Genomic DNA, 25546 nt, shown 5'->3' with positions numbered 1-25546 from the left:
ATATGTTTAATGAATATTCTCACTTATCTTTATACTGCTGAGCAGGTAGATGAGAGGAAGAACTGGCTTCAAATAAGTAGCTTGCTGCTGATTGTTTGGCCACCTGAGCTTGGAAATCGCTGTCTTGAGGTAGCAAATGCTGACATTTAACATCAGGAATTTGCTTTTGAGTAGGAGGCAGATTATTTTATTATTTTGAGTATGAGGCAGATTATTGTCAGCACTTGTAGACTTGTATCTAGTGTGGCAGATTTAAAAATGATTTTGAAAGAGAAATAGGAAATAAATAAGCAAATATCATTATGTTAGTGTATACAGCTGTGGTACTTCTGTATATCTCAAAGGTTATAGCAGATCTGGAAGCAGTACAGGGAAGGATAATAGTGATGATGAAAGGAATGTGGCAGGTTCTTTATGAGAAGAAATGAAATCTTCACTTACAAAAACGGCTGACAGGAATGAACGCATATGACAAATACATTGAATTTTGGATTGTATAGGAAAAAAAATAGAGAGCTTTCCTATTTTCATTGATTAGGATGCATGCAAGAAATAATTGGGTGGCATGTATTGAAAAAAACCTGGGAGTTTGTGTCTTTTTTTTCACACAATGAAGAATTTAGCTGTGGAACTCTCTTTGGAAGTTGAGAGCATAAACAGGCTCAAAAAACTCCTTAAACCATGCTGGGGCCATAGATTCATGGCTAGTGACCAGCAAAAAAGATGTGAGCAGGCTGGGAAGACTCAGCTGAAGAAATAGTACTGAACACTTGTCCTGTTCCTGTGTGCTTCCACAGATGCTCTATTTGACCACTATCAGAAACAGGACAGGGGACTGGACAGATGTTAGTCTGTTACTGTGTGCCTCTTCTGCCACTGTCATTGGAGTGGTCCAGGGATGATGACTGGCTCAGGAACTCTTCCTACCGCCTTCACTTTGATGGCATCCCTATTTTGTGAGGAGTGGGTTTGAACTGTCCACAAAGGGTTTGGCAAACCTTTCACGGGGCATCATTTCACCACTTTATTGAAACTAAAATTGAAAAAAATCCCAAACAAACCATGCCTCCACCCCCCAAAAAACACCACCAAAGAACCCCAGGAAAAAAATAGAGGTCAAAGAAACAAAGTAATTTTAAGCATCACTACATGAAAAATGTTACCTGACACATCAGAGTTCTTTGGTGTGTGGGATAGGCAGCAAAACTTCATATGTGCTTTCCTGTGTCAGGTTTGGTATATATCTTTATTTAATGAGGAAAGTGATTAAAATGACTTAAGTTTCAGTGTGTCTGAAAGCAGGTAACTAACAATGAGGGAAAAAAATGCCCTGAAATAATCTGACTGCATTATTTTGTACATCCTTAGTGATCTGGTTTGTCTGGGTTTTGGCATACAGAGTACTCACGTTGTTAATTGGGCCTGAAGTGTAGCCTTTTTTTTTTTTTTTTGACTATAACCCTGCTTGCATCTCTGAACAATCAAAAACATGGATATAATTCTAGAATTATATTTACTGCTGTTGAAAGATGATTATTAGCCCTGCAGTATTCTGTCTGCTAAAGAAATGTGGTCTTAAGCAGCAGAAGTTCCCATGCCCTTTGCTCTCAGATGTGTACAACCTCAGTCCTACTCTGGTAGAGAATGGTGGGCTAGGATGGAGATTTTGTCTGGCACCTTATTCTTAACTCATTTATCTCCCAAACCTGCTCAGTGGATGTCTGTTCATTGGTGGGTGACTGGTTGTTTTGACGCAGGTTCTTCACTAGAAGTTGCAGAGATCTTCCCATGTTGTCTGCACTTTCCTTTGTGGTAGGAAGATTGCCTTTTGTCAGACATAGCTTTCAGTCCTTGTCTCCACACAGTTCCTCAGTCTTTTGATCCAAACATGGTCTTTTTGTTTTTAATTTTTTTTTTTTGGATCTGAGACTGGTCCAGAAGCAATGGAGAGAGCACGGTCTGTCTCCTAGATTTTGTAAGCCATGCAAGTCCCCTTTTAAATATAGTTATTAGTTCCATTTGTATTTTGTAAATATTTTCTTTACAGTGATTTATGGCTCTTAACCTCCTCATTATGATTCACAGCATTTTGGACTGCCTGCTTCCTGGGCGAGAGGATGGGGGTTGTTTTTTGCTATTCTGTAACTTGGACCTGAAGCATTTCCAGTTCTAGAAGTAAGTGGGAGAAGGAAACAGAATGTACTGGGTATTAACAGTCTCTGTGCTGGGCTGTTGCCTTGGTGTTTGTCTGTCTGGCTAAGGAGGTAGCCCTGTCTGGCCCTGCAGATGGAGATCTGCTCAAAGCTCAGGTGGAACTGGAGCCCTTGTCTCTCTCTCCTGCCAAGGACAAGTCCTCAGCAATTACTTTTCACCATCTGCTTTCAGAATGAGTCTAGTCAAGTGGTCGGAAGATGGTTACAGAGCTGCCTCCAAACCTTTCTGAACACCCTCCTGTTGCCAGGTGTCTTCCCCTTTTACGTGCATATATACACGTGCAAACATCCATGCTTCACTTTGCAGCAGCCTCTTCTTGCTTAGGGTTCCTTACAGCTGGTGAGTGTAAAGGAGGAGCTCGCAGAGGGGCCCAGGCAGCAAGTAGTTAAAAGGGAAGCACATATTGTGCATGTCCTGAGCTGTGATGCATTTCTCAGTGACCTTGAGCAGAGCTCAAAGCTTGTGTGTGCAGGCGTGAATGACATTATCACCTGCATAAGTCTATGCAGTTGCTTATAAGTCTATAAGTCACCAGCATGCTATGCTGAGAAAGTAAGGTGGGTCCAACACTGTTTCTGAATGCAGGATCGTTACCGTAGCATGTCTCGTGTTGCCTGATGACAGGCATTGAGACCTAGGGAACATGTGTTAGCTCCCTCCTGAGCTTAATCTCTGTCTGTAATGAAGGGAGAGGGCCAGTTTTTCGCTGTGAAGCATTGACATAAGGCCAGACCTGAAACCTGATGGGGGGAAGGAGTCAGGGTGGGAAGTGGCCGTTCGGTGAAATGTGGCTTTTATCATCTGGCTTGGTTGAGGTAGTGCTATTGCCAGTCTCCATTATGTGCTGCCTGAGAACAAGCTCCAGGCTCTTCCTTTCATCTCCTTCCTAATGAATTAGGACAAGGAATACCTATAAAAGGAAGGGGGAAAAAAAAAAAAAAAGCTACATCTGAGGAGACTATTTCTTTCATTTATCTAGTAGCTGAATGTGTGGCTGTAGACAAAAGTATTGAGCTAATGTTAGAGTGGCTGAAAGTTCAACTCTTACCTTAGGGCCATGGGTGATAGAAATGAGGGAGCTACAGCATCTAGAGAGAAAAGGTATTTAATGTTAAACTACTGCTGAAAATTCAGGATATGTGAAAGCCTGAAAAGCATTTGAGGACTCTTAGTGTAGTCAGAAAGGTAAGAATGGACTAAGATCCCCTTTTCTATTGTTCCTCCTCTTTGAAGCCTTTGTCTTGTTGCACATGTGCTGCAAAATGACTCCTGTGTGGCAGCAGCACTCTGCCATATGCAGGAACAGCTGTGAGTGTTTCTGAGCAGGACACTATACATGATACATGGCACCCTTGGTAAGAAAGAAATTCTGCCCTCTGTCTGTGAACAAATGGATGGTTGAGGAGTGCAGGTGACCTCCTGGCTTCCTCGCCTGTGGAAGCAGCAGATCCAGTCCTGTGCAACCTATATTTGAATTTAAATCATTTTTGCCATTACTGTTCAGAATCTTCGCATTTTCCTTATTCACACTGCAGAAGATGCACTGGTGTGCGTTTGAGGATGCGCGTGAGTGCATGGGAGTTTACCCACTTTGCCAGTTCCACACAAAGCCATATGAAACATGGTATTTGGCAAAGTGTACTAGCAAGGCTCCAAAATGGATTGTAGTGATCCCTTTTAGCAGGAGCATTGATGATTTTGGAGAGTTATTTTGGAGCACTCAGTTGCAGGCATTGTGTGCAGTGGTGATGGATGGGCGACTTCTGTGTTATGTCCATCTTAGATTTTCCCGAGGAGCAAAGCATTCTGATGGAATCATAAAAATAAAACTACCGAATACCATAGTGTGATTTAGTTGTAATCCAGCTGCACTGATTCTTTCCCTAGAGTGCACTCCCTGTATGTTTGGAGATGGGTTTTGTCATAGGAGGAGGATAGGAGAAGAGGAGGAACTTGGGGAGAGGGAGGCATCTTTTTAGATATAATCAAATGGAAGATTCGGAGGTTATTCTTGAAAGTTTGATATTCAGGGGATGGATGAGTCTTAGCCAAAGAAAAATGCTTCATCTTGCTAGGCTTCTCCTGAGCCTTGCATGGCTCTGGGGAGTAGAGATACTTGCAGAGCAATATCTCTGTTCTTCCTATCACAGCTTAATTTATGTTAACCAGACCAAACATACTTTGTGCTGCCTGTGCGGCCCTACTAAAATGAAATGGAAAGTTGCCACTGCTTTGCTCAGCATGACAAGACCCCAGTGCTTACTGTTTGCTTGCTCTTGTTAGTGCTTTATAACCAATATATAAGTTCAAGGTCATGTCTCTAAAAGACATTTCTGGGCAGAAGAAGCTCTATTAATATCACTAGTTTAGTTCATCTGTGGAGAGGTGCTTCTTTCCAAATATTCATCAAGTATTATATATTAAGTGATGTACAGAACAGTCTAGCAAGTCCAATTGGTGGTTGGGGTTAGGGAGTCAATGTGGGCAAGCACTGAAATTTCTTTCTTCTTTGGTGCACAAAACATGTATTTAAAATGGGATGGGGTGGAGTGGAGTGGGATGGGAGAGTGGGAAAGGCCCCAAAACAATAACCACCCCCCCCCACTCCCACCTAAAAATCTTTAGTTTTAAGGCCTGTGTGTGTTTTTGAAGATACCTAAAAAAGGCTGGCGTTAGCAATTACATGGTCCTTGCCTTCTTGTAGAACAACTTCTCACTTGATGGATTAAGGAAGAAGTCAGATTGGCCTCTAAAGAAATGGAATAACACTTCAAAGTCCATCACATGGGTGGTCAAAGCATGACTTCTAGAGGGCTGAGACAAGCAGCAGGAGGTGGAGTCAGTGGATGGGTGCCTTTTCAATACCTAGGTCTGTCAATGTTTGCCTTGGAAAGGAACAGAGCAATAAAACCGATCAAACTGTAGTCTACTTTGTGCTGTAGCTCTGAGGTTTTGAGGTAATTGTTCTGACTGAAGTGCAAAAAATACCATTTGTTCCTTAAGCAATTTTTCTGAGGGGCCTTGCCCTTATACTTAGTGCTGTGCTCAAATTTTACCACTTCTTCGTCCAAGACCAACCTAAGTGGCTGAGGTTCTTTTCCTTTCCTCTCCCCTGCCCATCTTCTTTGTGGAGGCATTAGGTCTCTCCTCTGGCACACTGGTCTCCCTTATTCCTCTACCTTTTGCTGTACTTTCCCTGTGCACAGGTACTTCTGGCTGACCCCTTGGCCTGGCTTTGCTGTACCAGTCAGTGCTTGGGAACATGGGAAAAATTCCTTTGTTTTAGCTGTGGAATTGGTAGTAGCAGAAAGTAGCACAGTGAGTTTTTAGAAATCCTGTGGTGGTAATGAGTGTTTCCGGTCCCTGGGCTGACTTTTAAATGTAGGAGAAAAGTTAATCAGAGACATCCGTAAGCTGTTCATATATGGATTTTACCATTTAATTATAGATCTTCTTTTGGGGTAATGTTTCTCTGAAGGGAGCTTGACAGAGCAGATGCCGTTTTGCCTGGGGATGCATTTCTGGTATTGGCCCAGTGAAGAGCTGCCTCTTCAGCTGTGGGAATTTGATGATTTCATGAACATCCTGCCACATGAGATTAGAGTGGCGGTACTACCTCCCGGCTTCAGGATATGAAAGATCCGCCTCTTCATTAGAGCTTTCATATGGTGGCAGCTGAAGTGAGGAAAAACGGGAAAAGAGAGGAGCTATTTAAGAAAACCAAAGGCAGATCTACTAAGCTAAAAGGTGATCTAAGGGGTGGGAGGCTGAGATCTCATTACTGTTTACTCATGGAAAGGGAGGGGAAGAACAACAGATCAATTGTTATTACTGGCTTTATCAAAGTAATTGCCAAGTGCTCACATACTGCAATTGCAAGTGTAGTACTAATTTGTAAAAAGAGAAAGACAACGCACGTGAAAGGTGTTCGTGTGTTTTCTGTTCATGCACACACTTTTGTCTTTCTGATTTCAGCAGACAGAAGGAGGGGCACAGACAGATGGACAGCAATCACAGACACAGAGCAGTGAGAATACTGAGAGCAAATCCACTCCAAAACGACTTCATGTGTCTAACATTCCCTTCCGCTTTCGAGATCCTGACCTTCGGCAGATGTTTGGGGTAAGTTATCAGCACCTTTTAAGGCACAGCAGATTCCCCTTCCCTACAACTGGGACACACGGTATTCATGTGAAGAAAAAGTCCTTTCCCCTCAGTTTAGTCAGTACGCTGTAAAATATCTGCAGGACTAGGGTAGTGTTTACCTCAGCTGGTAAATGCACACGAAAACTATAACTGTATTGCTCATATCAAGATGTTGAGATAACCTAACAATTGGTTTGGGGAAAAAAAGTGCCAAATAAAATTTTGCCTTATTTCCCAGTAAAGACTAGGATTAAACATTGACTTAATATATCCCTTGTAAAGCAGTTTTTTTGTTTGCTTAGAAACTCGTTGAAATATTTGTCTTTCTTTGTGATCCACTTTTATGATGCAAAATTGCTGCAAGGAATTGGCCAACTAGCTATTGCATGTGGAAAAGCTAGTGCAAGTCAGTGGTATTTTACATTGTGTATGATGTGCATTCTGTTTCTTTTGACCAAATAGTTTGTCTTCCCTAAGCTTTGTATGCTATTCATCATTCCCAATTTATAAGTTCTCTGAGGAAGAGTTTGTTCACATGAGTATAGGTGGTGTCTCATTCCATCTGAATGCAGAGATAAATGAGGTAGATGCTTCATGACCTAACCTTCAGGTGAAGTTATCTATATATCATCATCATCAGGCATTCTTGACTTGTTTATATGATGGTAACATCCTTGGTTGATGGCATGTTTTAAAGTCTTCAGAAATATTTCTTATTATTTATAAAGTTAACAGAGGTTAAATGTCACTGCCTGTTTAAGATGTAGTGCAGAGAACTCAAGTCAGGAAAGACCAAAGCGAAGGTTCTTCTTGCCACCCTAGTGTTTGAATGAATGCCTCAATCTTAACTGCATAACCAGCTGCTCCTACAAAGTCTTGCAGCGTTTCACTTCCTGTTTCACTTGTTGCATCTCTTGAGCTGTCTGTGTGTGTGTGCGTGCGCATGTACACACACACTGTCATGTCGAGACTAGTGTTATGGTATGTGAATGTGTCAAATTCAGGGGCTTCAACTTAGACTGCTATAAATGAAAGAAGAATTGGGCTTGTATGTTCATAGCTTGGACAGTACAAATTATTCAATAAAGTGTGCAGGAATGTTAAAAATTTCACTGATGGTCTTCATGCTATATGTTATGGGAGGTCTTTGCTGTTTGTTCTTGAAGCTTTTTGTGTCTGTAAGAAGCTGTTTCGTGGATGAGTCCAAATGGAGAGAAGTGGTCAAAATGTAGGAGGGTGAGGCTGCTAGTCAGAGGGACCCAGCAGGCTGGAGAAATGGACTGACAGAAATCTTAAGATACCAAGAGCCAGTTTCAAGCCTCCTATCTAGGAGGGGAATAACCCCTGCAGAAGTACAGGTTGGGGGCTGGTTGTCTAGGTAAAGATGCTCTGCAGTAAAAGATACAGTGGTCCTGGTTGACAACAAGTCAAAGCACAAGCAGCAGTGTGCCCTTGCAGCAAAGGCGACCAACTGTATGCGGGGCTGTGTTAGTGAGTGTCATCAGCAGGTCCAGCAAAATGATTGTCCCCATCTTCAGCAGTTGTTGGACTGCATCTAGGATGCTGTGTCCAATTTGGGCTCTCCAGGGCAAGGAGGGCACTTCATCTAAATGAAATACAGGAGTAAGCCTACTGGGTGCCACTAAGATGGTCAGAGTGCCGGAGAACAAGGCATTTGAGCAAAGTCGGACACCTGGCCCTGTTCAGCTTTGAGAAGACAAGGTGGGGGGAGGATATTTTTGTTGTCTGCAACTACCAGATCAGGGGATACAGAAAAGACGTAGTCAGATTCTTTTTGGTTGCGTGTAATGATGAGAGACAACGAACACAAGTTGGAACATGGGAAATTTCAGTTAGATATCAGGAAAATATTTATTTTATTTTTTTTTTTTTACTATGAGGATGGTTAAATAGTGGAACACATTGCCCAGAGAGGTTGTGGAACCTCCGTCCTTGAAGGTATTTCACTTGACTGGACACAGTCTGGCCAGCCAGATCTCATTAGACCTGCTTTGAGCAGAGGTTGTGCTAAATGACATCTGAAGGTAGGTCCCAGCCAAAATTATGATTCTGTGATTCTGTTGCAAGAGGCCTGGATTTGCTTCTGTGTTGTTCATACATTAGATTGTCACACTCTTGACACCCGTGGGAATGTTTTCAGGGTGAAACTCATCTCCTGGCAATCTGTGATTGCTGAATCTTTTCAGTTGCCTGTTCTGCTTTTGTGTTTTTTAGCTTGCTTTTTGCTGTTGCAGAGCTACGCGGTAGGCAGTTCCGTCCGGTTTGGGTAAACTGGTTGCTGAAATCACAGTCAGTTCTTGGACCACCTGCTACAATCTGTATTTAGCACGTCCTGCTCTGTGCTACTGCAGCTCCCCTCTCCTGAGAGCTGCATTGCTTACATAAACTGTTCCCCATTGCTGCTGCCCCTTCCCTTGAGACCAGTGCTTGGCTTCACAACTGGCCCCTTTAATACTCATTCACCTTGATGCTGTTCCTCCCTGTGCTTCTGGTGTGGGGGATGTGGATGAAATGGAAATGACAAGATCATCCCCTGTCCTGGTGACTTTCAACATTTGCTTTACAGATGTGGGCACCCAGGCAATGAGACTGAAGTGCTGTCCTGAGGAGTGACTTGTAGAAAATGCAGACCAACTGCTTGCATTAAGGTTTCCCATCCTTTTTTTAGGCCCAAATGGTTGTACATAGAAAGGGTGGGGAAGTACACTATACAAGTTGATTTCTGTTGTTCCCCAAGTTATTTGTTGTTGGTTTCTTTTTTCTCTAAACATCATCTCCAGTTCCAGCACAGTGATGTGATTTTAAGTGGGGTAAGTGGTATGTTCCCAATAAAACCTTTTGTTAGTTTACCTGGCCCTGTGTTTGCCAAGAGGTATGCCCACCAGAAGAGCATTTTATCTTTCAGGACATAAAAACTCCACATGCTGTTTCCCTGTAATAGAGGACTTCGCTTCTTTGCCAAGGGAATAATCAATGGTTCGCATAGATCTCCCTTTTCTTCACTGCTGCTTTTCTCAGCATGCTCAGAACGTCAAGCAGGAGAGTCTTTCTAAATCTTTCTTGCTCCTGTTCCTTTTTCAAAATCAGGCTGCTTTCTCCTAGGTGACTCACTGAAATCTACCCTTTCTCCTACAGGGGACTCTTGATTGTCTGAGTCTTCAGCTGTGACTAGCTTGTAACCCCCATTTTTCTCCCTCTCCCTTCTGTGTGTCAGGTCACATCTCCTCAACGTCATATCTAAGAGACTCAAAATCCTTGCCTGGAGTGATTTTTCCCAAGCTTCTGTACAAAGAGAGGAATTGGGTAGACAGCAAAGCTGTGGAAGAAGAAATAAATGTGATCGTAGGGAGAGAGTAAAGAAGTCCCCTGAGGATGGAACAGCATTCTAGAGGTCAGCCCAGTCCTGGGGCACAGAACATTAGCTAATGCTTTCGTCCAGACTTGAGCAGAGGTGGACTTCAGATGTGTTGTTCCATGTGTGATTAAATGGAGATTACATAATGCTTTCTAAATCTTCACTCTTTGTGAGAGCTGCAGACATAAGGGTTTCCTGGCAAATGCAGGTTTATTTGGGTTTCAAACCATCTCTTGCCTGTTACGTGTTTCTAAGAAGTCCCTGAGATATCCTCAGGAATGGAACAAACATTTCCTTATATGCTTCTTCTAAGGAGGCAAATAAAATATTCTATTTAAAATGGGTAATATTTACTTGATATTTCATGATGCCAATAAAAAGACTTCCAGAAAGCTTCTAGAAAGAATAGGTCATTTTTTAATGCACACAGTTCTGCGCCCACGGTAGAATAAATCAATAGTTGACCTTGTTCTAGCTGATAAAGAAGAGTTAATAGCTGACCTGAAATCCCACGGTTGCTTAGGTACCAGTGATTGTTATTTGTCTGTATTTACTTTGTGCAAACAGAATATGGCATCAGGCAGTAATGTAAGGAGCTTTAGAAGAGTCTGTTTCTTCGAGTTTAAACAATTGGCAGGATGACTGCCCAGGAAGGTACCTTGAAAAGGGAAATGTTAATGGAAGCTAAAAAGTATTCAACAGAATCATACTGATGGCCAAAAAGGCATGATTCCACAGTCACTGAAACTATATTCATAAAACACAAAGCATTCTTCCCATTAGGCAGGGTGGATGAAGAGGAGGAGAAGTAGTAAATGGCAGCAAGTATAATTACAAACTTGAAGCAGGTGAGAAGGGCATTGTGCTGATCATGGAGAATATCAGTGATGTAGCTTCAGAGAAGGTGTCAATTTTTATGTGAAAAGAAAAAGGATTTAGGTGTACGTCCAATATAAAACGAGGAAATAGTGTATTTTGGGGACAAAAAAACCCCCAACACAACAAAACAGAAAAACCAGCAAAAAAGCCCCAGCTTACTGTGTTTCTGATGTAATATGAGGTGTTTGTACTATATCTTGTTTTCTTTATATAATTTATAACAAAGGAGGATGAGGCAGTGCTTGCTAATATTTAAAACCTAAGGTATGTCCGAAGATAGTAGCCAAAGCAAGGAGCTCTTTTATTCATTAAGTTTTGCCAGTTCTTTTAAAAGCTAGGGGAGTTGCAGAAGGCTGGAACGCTGCCCACCAGGATTCAGTACTGGAAAAAAATTGTAAAAGGATGATCCAAAGAGCCATAACCTACTTATCCCTTTGTTGATCTAAGGTAAAATTAATTATGGAATGTTTTAAAAAACATTAGAATTTGAGGAAAGAGTTTAATATCTCTTCAGGGTGACTTTGTATAAGGTAATGTTCATCATTTCAGACAAATATTGTCTTGTCCACTTCGACACGATTGTGCAAAGCAATACTGATGTAGTTGATCATTGCTGAACCAATTGAATTTATCCAAGTGACCAGTTTTAAGGAAAAGAATACTTATCTCTGATAAACACAATATACATTAGAGGGATTAAAAGCTTCTTTAGTGGTAGGTAATAAAAAGTAGTGTTATTGGGGAGACATGGGAGATCAAGGCTGTTTCTTGTGTCGGTTACCCAAGGGATCTATTTCAGTCACAGTTGTGTTCAGTATAGATATCAGCCCGTGGAAACAGTATTACTAAAACCTTTCCAGTAAGGTTTGTAGTTAAAAAACTGTTTGAGGAGGAGGAAAGAGAAAGATAAGTTACCGTTGAAGAATGACTTGAAACGCCTGGTTAACTGACAACAGATCCAACAAAAACATGTATGATACAGCTCAATGGAGAGTATTGAATATGTGGGAACACCAAGCTATACTTGTAGGATGGAAAGCTTTCTTTGGAAGACACTGGTTTGGGAGAGTGGTAGTCATCATTGAAGATGGTCACTTCAAAAACGCAGGGGGGGTATCAGGTTGAAGGAGGGGTGTGATCTTGCTCATCTTTATAGTTTAAAAGACTGTAACTGTATAATTTTGTTCAGTTCTGAGATCAGTTTAGGACTGAAAAAATTATCTAAGGCTTGGAAGATGAGTGACTTTTTAACCATGTAAGGTGTTGCGCACATGATTTACTCAGCTTATTAAAGAGAGGTTGAGGGATTGTGAGTCTGTTCTGTGCAGGTGCTTATGCGTGGATGATGCCTACTAATAGAGGTTTTAGGTCTTGCTTGCAGTCATAATAAGATTTTCCAGTTGGAAGCTGAGATTTAACACAATTAACCTTGAAATAAGAGAAAATTCTTAGTCATTTAGGCTAATTTAAACAACAGAAAAACTTATCAGGGAGCAGAAGAGTTGCCATCAGCATTAAAAGCAAGTTAGCAACTCTTTTCTTTGTATTGTTTTTGAGATACATTCTTTGGCTAGTTGTGTAAGGACATAATGGTCATAATCATCTGCTTAGCTGCTGTTAGGATGTCCCCTTCCTTACTGGACTACCTATGCAGAAGAAAAGCTCATGTTTACCTCAACGTGTTTCCAGTCCTTTCAGCTTTGTGCTATGGTATCTCATGGCTGAGAGCTTCAGTCCTTCCCTCTTAGGCTTCAAGAAGCAGATTTTCTCCCTGTATAAAATTGTGTGGGATACTATGGTCCATTCTGGACTTCAGAGTCACATGGACTTCAGAGTCTCCTGGGGAAGTTGGAGGCCAGGTTGAACTGCCTACGAGAGGAAATCCCATCTGTTCTTAAGCTGAATCATGAATTGCCTCCACAAAACCAAGCAAAGTGGATCATTTTGGTAGTTCTTATGGGTGTCTTTGCACTGAATCGTGCATATTTGCTGTGAGAGCAACATTATGAAGAGTCAGAATTGACATTTCTCAGAATTTGCCATGGTGAAATGCTTTTCACTCAAGAATCTTCGACTAGTCTTAAAAAAGGAGATAGTCCTTATTTTTTGCTTTACACTATGTTGATGACGATTGCAGATGAAGGTGGGATATAACAGTACAGGGTGTGAATTCTCGCAGGCTCTGGCTTCAGATGGAGGCATTGCCTTTTTTTTTGATTTTACAAGGTGCTCACTCCATGACTGCTGCCTGTATGCTGTTAACTGCTTCTGGTGGAGAACATCATCAGCCTGGTTGGTAAAGGGGTTTTGGGCATTATCAGCTACAGTAGTAATAATGCATACCTCTTTTATATAAAGGTGACTATTCTGTCCCATTTAATAACTTAATGAAGTTATTAATCACTTTGTTTATTAAAGGTGACAAAACGGTAGCTACTTTTTGTTTAACATTGGATTTTAAGACAGCTAACATTGTTTTCCTTTTCTTCTCTAAGCATAATTCATATCTCTAGTGTGAGGTTCTTTATGGTGTGTTTGTGATAGATCACTGCTTTGTATGACCCAAGCAACACAGCTCTGGGACCTCAGTTATTTTTGGAAGCTCTCGTAGCCTTCAGATTTTGGCCTCTGGGGAAACATTTGGGCACTTTGCACTTCCTAAAATATCTCGGTGTATATAATTTCTCATCCAACTTCATTCTGATGTCAAGAGTGCAAAACACCTCCATGAGCCTGTAGTCTGAGGCTAAAGAAACAACAAGCTAGACTACAGCTCTTTCTCACCTAGAATTTGGTAGAATTTTTAAGTCCGTATTTGCCAGTAAACAAATTTAAATACAAGTAATTTGTGATACACAAGTATCGGTAATGGCAAAAATCTGTTTGTGAGGCGTTAAGGTAGGTAGGTAAATAATACAATAGACCAAGAAGCTCTGACCTGCAGGTGGTGACGCAGTGAGGACTTAAGTACAGAAATGGGAAACTTGCTGAAGGGGATTCTGCTTTCTGAGTTGATTGGACATCTGAAGGAGGAAATCTTGTCTTCTGCATATCAATACGTATTTTAGTTTTATTATCTCCAAATTGTACTGACCACTGGTCACGCTTAACTAGTCCTTCATGCCAGTATTGGTAAACAAACACTCTGACACAAGGTGGCCTCTTCGTGATGATTCTCTTCCAGGCTCTTCCTGCTATGCAAGAGAGCTCCAGCCCTGTCGCCCGGCAAGACTTGGTTCCCTCTGATGTTGGTTAGGGTTAGAAGAGGTGCTGCTGTTTATACTGATGTGTTTCACCAGGACAATTTCTGGAATCAACTTTTGCAAAGGAATTGTGTGCTCACTGCTGCTTGAGCATACTGCTTTGTTTGCATGGCTGCAGTGGGGACCACGATGCTTCTGTCAGAAGTGCTTGTGCCGCTGCAACTGTCAGCAGCTATTGTACCGTCTGTCTTGCTTTGCCAAAGCTATGGGGTGATGCCACAGGTCATAAACTACTGTACTGACTGTCTGGTGGAAGACAGCGATGACTGGATCAAACATTTTTGTAAGACTTGTAAGGTTTTCATATGAGTTACTAGAAGAGTCTGCAGTGAGATGGGGCTGAATGTCATAGAGGACATAGTGTTGTAGCTGGATTTACTTGCATAAAAGTCTTGCTGGGATGGCTACAGTCTGTAAATCCTATTAGAAATCTGTGTTCTTTGTGTGTCTTCTTTTAAAGTCGGGTTTCTTAGCAAACGTATTTTGTTGGGCAACAAGTCAACCCTAATAAGGGCTTGTTGATCCTTGTTTACTCTTTGTTGAGTTGGTAAGTTATGGTAGTGCATTGGTTTATAAATCCTTGATGCTCCCATCTTCCTGTCAGCAATGTATACTGGTATTGCTTAGCAGAGCAGAGTTGGCTGTAGCAGAGCTGGCCCCACTATTTTGAAGAGATGTGACCCAGCTTTAGGTAAGGAAGTTAATGTACTGATAGCAACATAGCTCTAGAGACCCTGTACTGCCCTAACTAAGCACTGACTAATGCATGCTCGTGATGGAGCCAACTGTTTTCAGCCAGAAGTATATCCCGTGGAGCTGGGAGCTACAGTAAGGATGTTCTCTGCAGCACAGACCTGTCATGCATATGAAATGCTCTTACTCGGGCATCTCAAGCCTAAGGACCTGAAATGTTTTCCCGCACAGATCAGTTTCCTGGCTGTTTTGGATTTCAAATGTCTTTGAGAATGGACTGTTGGCACCTTTGATGTTTAGACATTTCACTGCACTCTAAATGCATTTAGTAGGGCCAGTGCAAAGCTGCTTGGGCATGCAGAGTTCTCTGGTAGGGATGTGAAGCTTTTGCATGGGGTCTCACATTACCTTTTGTTGTTAGGCAATTTCTAGAGAATTTGTCTTGCACTACCTGGTTTTTGCACCTTCAGGGTTAAGCTATTTGTCTGGCAAGTTTTGGAGCTGATTTTGAAAGCTCTAGACGGGGAGAGGAGGCAGGGCCAGCTGGAACAGAGCATGCAGGAGGGGCCCTACCAAACTGTCAGTGCCTTGGAAGGCAAAAGCTCTCTGGTGCCAGATCTCTCTAATTTATTAGATGTGATGTAGTTATGGCCTCTGCTGGAAAACTCTGTTGCCTTCATGTCAATCTGTGTGGAAAGAAACACACAGCGTGCATATACCTTTTGTTGCACAATGCCCTAGCATCTATAATAAAGTACAGCATGTTCAGACAAGAAAATTGGGTTCTGGTCATAGCTGATGTCTGTTAAAATTTTTATGCCTCTTAAAACTGTTGTTTTCCAGCAGCCTCTGCTACCATTTTAGAGATGATTCTCATTCATCAGCTTTATTGAAAAATAACTAAAAGCTGGTACAAGGTCACTCCAGGGAATGGATCACTAAGATAAAGAAAGATGCTATAGTTTCTGTGCCATGCCATGCCATTCCATGCCAGGAAGTGTGTGCATGTTTATCTATCCATCCTATGGTGTGTGCATGAAAAGTTCATGGAGTTGGCTTCTTGCATGACCTGACATGTGATGGAGGATGCTGGCTTCTTGGTCGCATCATGGTGGGGAGCACTTGGGATGTGTAGTCCTGCAAGGCCTTCTTCAGAGCCTGTGAACTCTGCTGAGGGCTTTTCCCCCAGCCTGCTGTGCAGGATTGTAAGTAGAAGTTCTTGGTGATCATTGAGTGAATAAATCAGGTCTGTGAGCACGAGTGATTCATGTCTTCAAGGTTAGAGATTAGAGAGTTAGTCCTCATGGATGACCTATGTATGGGTCTTGTTTTATTTGGCCAGACCCTCTGTCTGCTGGAAAATACAAACTTGCTTGTATACATGATTTTAAAAAATTACTATGGAGGCATTTGGTGTTGACCCTCTTATTTAGATGGCCTAGCGTTTTCCATGCAAAAATTGTGACCTTTTACTAAGGAGCTCTTAAAACTTCCATTGTTTGCAGTAGACTGTTGACATTTGGTAGGGGAAGCACCATCAGAGAACAAAGTGCCTTTTTATGTTCCACTAAATTAGATTCAGCTTTGAAGGAGATATAAACTGTTAAAATAAACTAGTTCTTTTTTCCTGCATTCATTCTTCAGGAAACTTCTGGCATGCCACCAAATTAAAGTGCCTCCGGTGCTGGACCTGCTGTAAGTGTTGCAGCAGTGAGGACAAGAGCTGTGGTGTTAGGAGCTGTCAGAGGAGTCTTGCAGAGTCCAGCGCTCATCCTCCTACCTTGCAGCCATGCTGCTTTCTTTCAGGGAATTTCATGGAGTAGAAAAACCCTCCCCAGCAAGCCTTAGTTCAGCGGTTAGCCCCTGTTGTCTGTTTTCCTTCTCTCCCGAGCAGGTCCTTCCCTTCCTGCCTCTTCAAACCTCCACAACTCCTAGGTAGAAAAGAGATTGGGGCAGTTTGCCCATTTCAGTAGACATCAGTGTGTGCTCACTGCAGCCACAGGATTTGGTGATCTTAATTCTGTTATCTAGGAAATGACCTACCTCCATCATCTACAGGGCAAGGATCCTCTCATGGAGCTAGGTCAGATCACTTGTATTCAGTGTTACCGACAGCTTTTTTGTCAGCCACGAGAAATTAAGCACACAAGACAGGGTTTCCTATTGGTGTGGAAACCCTGCACAGTGAGCTCAGCTGAACAGGGCTGGCAGGCAGCGCTGGCAGTAATGCTCAAGGATCCAGGCCCAGCCGGGTGTGGAGAAAGGGGAAGATGGAATAGCATAATTGTGCACCAGAAGCTGCACAGTTTGTTCTCTTTCAAGATCATTCTAATGAGGTAGAAAACGGTGATTTTTTTTGATAGCTTTGAAGACTTTGGCATTTGCATTTATTGAGAGCCTGTCTGTTTCAGTGCGTGTGGCAAGGCTAGGCAGCTGAGCTGATCTGGCAGGGTCAGATCTTTCTCTCTTGCACGGTGTGCTGCTTTCCACTCCTCCACTCCGGTTTAGAAGTTTAGAAGCCTTTTAGGCTTCTCAGAGCCCAAATGCTCACCTGACCCTTCGAGCTACTTCAGATCAGTACATTGTCAAAAGCTTTGTATTTGTTCTTTTTTGGGGGTTAATTTTGTTTGTGGGATTGGTGAGCTGCATTGGTTTATCTACAGGTGAGGATGAAAACTGGGGCCAGTTTTAGGTAACTAGTAAGACCAAGCAAGGAGCAACAATGGAGCAGGAACAGCCCTTCAGAAGTTGTGAGCTGTTAAATTCACTCAGCCCCTGTCATCTAACGACGCTGAAATAGTCTACCAAGAAAGCAATCATGCCTGATTTCTTTCATGGCAGTGCCCAAGCCATATGCAACAAAGACAACAAAAAGCAATCAGTGGCTAATCTCCTTTATAGACAAGCCCACACCAACCGTGGGATAGAAATAGAAAATGTATTTTAGCTGTGATTGGCACAGCAGTGGTCAAAAGAGGATCCAGCATGGATCAAGCCTAAGCTGTTGAGATGTTGTGGTTTCAAGGAGGACGTATGTTTACATTAGCATTATTCAAACTTGATATTGTGAATTCAATTGTTGTCGGGATGAATAGAAGATCAAGCATTGTCCTTAAACAATAGAACAGTAAAAACAACATCTGTGAACCAATATTTGTAAAAGAATACAACTAACTCCTTTATGAGAATGGAGAATGGAAGCAGACAGAAACTATAGCTAAAATTATTGGAAGCTTTTTTAATCTGCTTTAAGATGGTTGTGGAATACTTGTTCAAGAGACTTAATAGCTTTTTATTGTTTTACATATTCAGAGCTACTCAGTCATCGTGACTCATGGTTGTAAAAGTTTCATTTCTACAAATCTGGCCTCAAGTCTTTAAAGCATGCCACCCACAAAATGAGCATCACACTCGTTTGACTCCAAATGGAAATGTAGTTTTAAAAAATGGCAAATGTTATCGTAAGAGCACTATGGCAAATTGGAGAGTGTCACAGTGCCTAAAGGCTGTGTTTGTCATCTTTCCTAACTGTGAAACCATCCTTTCTTTTCTTTTTGACCCTTCCTTCATTTGCAGCCACCTTTAAATCTTCTGCAAGCAGGGAGATCAAAACCATGTTGATGGAAGCTTTTGTAAATACTGGGCTAGGAAAAACGCTCAGATATTCGTCTGAGCACAATATGCATCCTAGAATGAAGACTGTTCCATATATATGCTCCTGATAACGACCTTTCTGGAGAGCAGAACTCCAGTTTGCAAATACAACATTGATGCTTCTAGAGGACAGAGCATTGCAGGCTCTGTTGAAGTGATGGTGTTTTTTATCTATAGGTTACTGCTTTGAATCTGTCCAGTTAAATAAAAATATTTTAGTGCATTCCAAGATGAAGGATGTGATTCATATATGGTTCTGCAAAGTGGGGTAAATCTCATTTCTAGCTTGTAGCTCTCATTTCGCATGTTTGCGCTGTGCAAAACAGGTTCTTAGGAACCAGTTGTTGAAGCAGTGCAAAGCTGTGGAGCCCTGCTCTCCTCGAGGCCTCTAGGATGACGGAGAGGTCAGAATTGTATCGTACCTGATCAAATTGTATGGGTTATTGGCAGTCTCCTGCATGTCACAGGTTGAAGCTGAATGATATTTTTCTGAAAAACAAACTGCTGGAGGCTGGGCATTTTCACAGTTTGGGAATCTGCCCTCAGTTCTTTTAAAGGCTTGGAGTTTTGGAAAGTAAAGGCAGCAGGGAAGAAAGGGGATTTAGGAATCCCTGAGATTGGGAGTCTTTTGTGACTATCCCCTCCACAGAAACAACATCACTGTTAAGTTTCTCTTTGTGATAGGCACTTCATGAGGAGGATGGAATGCTGAATTACATTTGAGAAATGCGGTTAGATGTCCGAGATGAAATAATATAACCATGTCTTGGATGAAATAGTAGAATGAGGGAGGAAAGAATTGTTTAGATTAAAAAGGGGAAAAGAAAAGCCACCTCAAATCCCTGAAACTCTTCTAGAGACTGTTTTTTATCCTTTAGACTTTTGTGAGAAAACCTGGGGTCTGTGACCAAGAGGATCTACGTCTCCTAACCCGAGAGAACTGGGTCATGTCACTGAGATTTTATGCCTTTATCTGTATGCTAGAAATGGAAATATTCTCACCTCCCTTCTTGCACTAAGCCAGCCCCCAAAAGGTAGGAAAAATGGATTGCCAAAAATAATGCTTTTTTTTCCCCTTGTCTCTCTGCAGCAATTCGGCAAAATCCTTGATGTAGAGATAATCTTTAATGAGCGTGGCTCCAAGGTAAGTCCTGTTTCTGTACCCGCTTCTCTTGTTTTGATTGCAGAGTAAAAGGCAGTTCATTGCCTAGAGAATATACTCTGTAGAGATCAGCAGGAATTAGTGTGATGGGGGAAGGGAAAAGCTATTTTGGGGGCTGTCTCCTGTTCCCTCCAGACTCTGAGCATGGTCGTTTCTGGGCAGCATGTACAAATGCTCCTAGACAGTCCTGTCTGTAATGTGGGATCAGGTTCCCCAGTCTTTTGAACAAATAAGGAGTCAGTCACTTGAGCCTTCATACCAACTCGTTCCCATTGTACTAGCAATGGGTGTCCTGTAGGGAAGGCAGAATAAGGTAGAAGAGCTTTGTGTGATGGGAGGCTGTAAGAACAAAGCCTAACCCACCACCCTCCCCACCGCATTTTGTTGCATTAAAATATATCTATAAAAAAACTGTCAATATCTCATGTGTGAGAGGACTTTATTCACTGTATTTTGCAGACTTACTTGGCACTTCAGAGATACTGACCTTTCATGTTTGAGATATTTGATGCTTAATATAAACATCCTCATTGCCCTTGCCCTGCCCGGTGTGGACCTCTCCTCACTGAATTTGCGTTCACACACCTATTTTCATTTTATGGATACATTAAGAGGGAGGTTTTGTTGAGGGTTAATGATAATTTATTTCTCTGGAGATGAAATCTCAAATGTTGCTCAGGTCAGGTGCAGAGAGATTCAGTGATCTTTGTCCTAATTGGCAATTGGTTCTCATCACGTAACCAGTATCACCACAATGACAAATTGATGTGATTCTCTCTCTGCCCAGGAGGTTCAAGCACTGGAATAGCAGGGAGTTTTGCAGGTCAGGAGCGAGGTGCATTGCCAAAGCTCTGTGGGGGAAGCTTGCACAGTGCATGTCTATACTCTGCTTGACTTAATCATTGCTAAGATTCCCATTTTCAATTAAAACAAAATTTCCCTCCTCCCCCCACACACGTGTGTGCACATGTGTGCATGCACACAAGAGATTTTGAAGTTGCAATTCATCTAAGCAGTTTTGGTTTAGAGTCTGTACCTTTTGCTTGGATTTGAGGTTCACAGTCTTAAGGTGGCCTCTTTGCTTCAACATATATTCCAGGCTATGTTCATGTTCAGAGCCCTCTGCAAATTTCCACCCACGTTGCCGAAGCTGCATTCTGAAATTCTTCAGTCTCTGTGTTAGCTGGAAACCAGAAAGCAGTTGATCTGTATACAAAAGACATGAGCGTTAGCCCTTTCCCCATCCTTTTTTTATGCTTAATACTGTGGGTTTGTTTTTGTTTGTTTCTTTTTAATAAGACAGTTTGAACAAGTGGATGTCTGTATGGCTTAGTTAGGGAGCTTTTCTTCCCTTTGTGGATAAAAATCTATACACTTTATCAAAACAATCGGCTATGCTGAGTTTGTAAATAGTTATTCTGCTCTCTGCTGGTCTTGTAATATTTATAGACCAGGGCTATCTGTAAATTAGTCTTGATTTAAGTCATTTCTGTTTGGCTTTGGGAATGGCCTCTGGCCTCTATCAAATCCCTACTTGCTAGGATGTAATTGGAAAAGAAAGGATGAAAATAACTGGCCTGACAAAGTGGTGAGCTCTGCCCATCATCCCCCACTGCCTGTGCTCTCCAGAGCAGTGTTTTCCTCTCAATACATGAACCTCATTCTCTCTCTCTCCCATCCATACAACCCTGTATTAAACATCCACGGCTGCCCTTTCCCTTCTAGACAACACTAATGTTGGAGGCCTTCTGTGAAGACCTGATTTACGACTATGAAAAGTACCATCTTGTGCACTTGTTAAAGCCCAAGGCTTCTGGTTTTCAGTTAAAACAAAAAATATTGCTGAAGAGTTCCTTGACAAATTTTATCCCAAACCCTTAATAAATATATGAAAAAAAGAAAGCAATCCAAAGAGATGTTCTTCCAGTCCTTGACCATACAGTTTTCTACTGCTTTTCTGTCATCTTGCAAGAAAAAGCAGTTGCAAAACTGATAGCCTGTATTGAGGGATGGGGCAGAATCTGAACAGAATGAGAAAACACCCAAAGAGTAATTTTGTGTTACCTTTGCATCCTTCACTACCCAAAATAATTCCTGTTTTAAAAAGAATGCAAGATTATTCCTGCTTAGCATGAAAACGAGAGGCCCCAGTGTTTGAGTGGGGTGTAGCTGCACGAAGCACCTGGTATTCACATAATAATAAAAACCCAACAGTTTGGTGATCTGATGGTGAAGCAAAGGAAATGGATCTTTCTGGAGGCCACTCACTCACTCTTGGGTTCTTCCTCCACATTAGGAACAAAAAAAATCTGAATGCATTTTTCTGCCCTGTGGCTTCCATTCTAATCTAATGATGTGAAACGTCTCTCTCTTCTTCTCCTCCTCCTCTCTCTTGGGAATCCGAAAGCAGATGCTCCTGCTGCCTGCCTTGTGCTGTGTTCTCAATGCTCCCTTCCCTTCCCCGGGTTCCTAAGGGTTATAGAGTTTCGTGTATATGTTCTGTAAATATTTAAAAGGTACAGTGGTAAATCCCAAACTGCCCTGGGTTCGACCCCACCCAGTATCCGATGGGGTTGAGCAGCGCTTTGTCCCTGCTGAGCTGTGGCAGGAGATCTCTACTGAGATCGCTCCAGTGCTGGTTGGTAGGAGGGACTGGAGGAAGTGTGCAAGTTGCATTCTTCCTTTTGAATCCACCTGAGATGACCAGGCAGTTTTCTTCGACAGTCTGGGGAAACTATATCAAACTGGATGCGTCTTTAGGACTTCTATGTATTTGGGAAGCTTGATGACCAAAGAGGAGAGCAGCGTGTGTCCATCACAGCTGTCTTGCACGTCAGGTTCTTGCGTTTGGCTTAGGAAATATAGTTTGTTGCCTTTCTGTTTCACAGCAGTGTAAGAGGTAGTTAATAATGCGAATTCTTGTTTCCTAACTTGATTTCTGCCCAGATTCAGTCTGTTTAGGAAGATTAGATGAGCCCTGGTAGACTTCATGCTGATATTGCTTTGCTACATATGAGAAACAAGATACAAGCTTTAAATGTCCATTGAATTTCATTTTTATTTTATTCTGGTTTAATAGAATGACATCAGTCTTCCCTTGACGTGTTTGGGTTTTTTTGCTTGCTTCCAGGAAACTGGTGGTTTCATTTATCCTATTTACCATTGCATTTCTAGTTCTGACCCTTACAAGTGCCTTTAAATAGCACTTTGCTCATGGTTGCAGTTTCCCATTCACTTCACTGAACCATGAATAAAGCACCTCCAGAGGAAGTCAAGAGACAGGATTCCCGCTCCTTTTATTAGTAGAGATGCATCCTCTAGATGCATATTTTGGTACTGTTGTGCTGAACTGAACAAGTGGACATATTTGTGGAATTAATGCAATCTATCTGCATAATGAGTACCCTGTGGCATTCATAAAGCTGCAGGGAAAGGGAATCCAAGCTTTTTGCTCATCATCTGCGTACCATGTGGCATTCCAAGATGTGCTCTTGATGACATTCAGAGACCGAGAGTGCATAAGCACACAGCAAAATCTTGGCTGAAGTGGGAGCATTTTTTTTTTTAGACTTTTAAATGGTAAGAGTTCATATTAGTGCAGATTGCAAGCTCGTGGTTTCAGGATAGCGCACGTTTATGTCCCTCATAGCCTTCCACTTGTGAGACGCAGATTTTCAAGCTCTTGTATGGAATTGGAGTGTATAGAAGAAGCACTTTACATTTACCTAAAAAATTGGTTGTATAGTAGCTTACATCTTGTTTTCACAAGAAGTTGCGTCTGTTGGTGAGTGGAGTTTTGTAAGTAAACCTGTGCTAACTAAAACTTGTGTAGAAAGCTGTGAGGAAACACTTAGGGCTTTTTATGTTCACAATTAGCTGTAGGTTAAGATAAGAATATGAACTTGGGCTTTGATAACTGTGCCTAGAAGACTGTATGTTTGTATGTGTATTTGTTTCTTCTTTGAATGGATTAGGTGCTTTGAGTTGAGCTGCTCTTGGACTTAGTTTCCACTCAGTGAAATAGATACAGCCCCTTGTTACATAAAATTAATTGCAGGTCTTGGTTTCATTTTAATTCTGTTTTCATAATTTTTGTTCAGAAGTCATCAGTTGAACCAGAAATACAAATAGTGTTGTTAACACAAAGGGGCTTAATAACAAATTAAGTACCAGCGATCAGTGTTGCTGGTCACCAAATCCCTTTATAATGCTGTTGGCATGAATGAGGCATGACCTGCCCCCCTTTATCCTAGTTCAGTGAAGTGCAGTTTTATGCCTGTAGCTCTGTGATACTAAACTAATGAGTTGCGTTAGTCCGTGCACTGAACTGGTTTATTTAAGGCTGAAGTTGATGGCTTGATAGCATAAGCTGGGTATTGGTCCTACTGCACCTTCCTAGTAGTGCTCGTTTCACTGTGTAGGGAGTTCAACCCAGGGTGCTAAACTAGCAAAAAAACTGATGGCAGCAGGGAGAGAGAGAAGTGAGCTTGTTCTCTGCCACTTTAGCTAGCCGACCTCACAGACCACACAGCGGTCCACGATCGATGGAGGGGAGGAGGAGCATGCAGGCAGGGACAACGTGGGGCTGTGAAGCCCCTGACCTGAGTTGGCTGGAGCTGCTCTGAAGCCCCAGGCTCTTCCTGAGCAGTGGTACTGACGGGCTCCTGCCGTTCACTTGGGGCCTCTAGGATTGGCAGTGGAGCAACTCAACAAAGTGGACTAGAGGAATGATCCAGTTTAAGAATAACCCTGCGGGGTTTCTTTAGATGCACTTATGGGTTTTTAGCCAGATTAATTCCTGCATCTGGCTCACCAGATTGCACAGGTACACATAGAGGTAGGTGCCGTGTGTGTATGCCTTAATGCACAGTGCAGGGGTGGGGAGGAGCTCAAAGAGCCATTGAATCAGTGGCAGCTTGCTTTACACCAATTCCCTCATCAATTTAAAGTGTATTTGTGTGTGTAACTTCAACAGTGTGTTTCCAAATTTTTTGCTGTGTTTCTGCCAGTGCATTCAGTCCTGCTCATCTCAGGTGGATTATAGATGAAACCCTCCTACTATCTGCAAATGCCTTGGAAGCAGGTAGCCTAAACTGCTGTCTCCCTGGCCATTTTTTCAGACTCCTAAAAATTTGTTTATTATGGAAATAAGGAAGGAAAAAAAAAAAGTAAAAACAAAAGAAAAAACTTGATTAAAAACGTGCGCAGCAGAGGACAGCAAGGCTAGTTGCTGGCTGCGTGCTCCAGTGGTACAAGGAAAAGATGCTGCTGCTGAGGTGACTGGTCTAAACTCTGTGACAAATGAAGGGTTAACAATGCATGGATTTCGAGGGGCTCTGTTTAGTTTCCTTTGGTTTTCTTTTCTTTTTTTTTATTATTTTACTTTATTTTTTTGTTGTTGTTGTTTTTTTTTTTTTGTTTAATTTCTGTGTTCTGGCCACACCCAGGAGAACCGTCTGCTTTTGATTTCTCCCTTTACGGTTACATGGTAAATTTTCTTTCTCATTCTTCAGAGATGGAAACGTTCGAATACTATATATATATATACATTTATTATTTTTTTTCACTGCTCATCATGTTGCTTGTTATTTATTGCAGAGTCTGAGGCCAGACTAAAAGGGTGGCAGTTACTCGATCTCTTCAGGCCCTTTGAATAAACCTTTGAGTAAAAAGGGGTTAGTCTGGCACTGCAAATTACTTACCAGCCCTAAAAGTGTTTGCTGGGGTTATTTATTGTTTGCTGGGTATGCTGAGGCTTAAACTTATTTTCTGCTTAGGAGAAGTTCCTGGTAGTTGCTGGTGGAGAGGAATTATTGAAAATTTCAGCCTTGTTTATCATAACATTATGCATTAGACACAAAGTATTTGTTTAATTTACATTTTAGAAACCTTAGCTCTTTATTTATCCAGGATTGCATCTTTCCTTCCTCTGGCTCCATACGTACTACTATGGAGGAAACCAGTGCCTGCTATAAAGCTAAATATTGGACATCTGCCATGTCTTTTTCTTTCCTTTTTTTTTTTTTCCAAGGGCAAGACAACCTTAGGAGGGAGAACTGAGAATTGTTTGTTGTATATGTCTTTAGGTACAAATTAATCCCTATTTTTTACAGGTCATCTGTGAGAAAGAATTAAAAATATATGTATGTGCTTTTTATT

General features: G+C 41.8%; 1 protein-coding gene across 30 annotated transcripts in view; it reads left to right on the top strand.

The window, feature by feature from the left end:
• The window catches only part of RBFOX2 (RNA binding fox-1 homolog 2), a 175566-nt gene that overhangs the window by 119220 nt on the left and 30800 nt on the right, over window positions 1–25546 (top strand). For 25 of the 30 annotated variants that reach the window (XR_008452095.1, XR_008452151.1, XR_008452136.1 and 22 more), the window contains 2 exons: window positions 6190–6336; window positions 19316–19369. Coding sequence is in view for 21 of the 30 variants with exons in the window: in XM_054078293.1 (XP_053934268.1) it covers window positions 6190–6336; window positions 19316–19369 (201 nt within the window). In the remaining 9 variants the exon portion in view is untranslated. The remainder of the gene's footprint in view (window positions 1–6189; window positions 6337–19315; window positions 19370–25546) is intronic. The other 5 variants (XM_054078545.1, XM_054078163.1, XM_054079443.1 and 2 more) reach the window with 1 other exon arrangement.

This window comes from Cuculus canorus, chromosome 1 (genome assembly GCF_017976375.1).
Source record: "Cuculus canorus isolate bCucCan1 chromosome 1, bCucCan1.pri, whole genome shotgun sequence".
Classification (NCBI taxonomy): domain Eukaryota; kingdom Metazoa; phylum Chordata; class Aves; order Cuculiformes; family Cuculidae; genus Cuculus; species Cuculus canorus.
The sequence above is the reverse complement of the archived record's forward strand: the minus strand, read 5'-3'. Positions and strand labels throughout refer to the sequence as shown.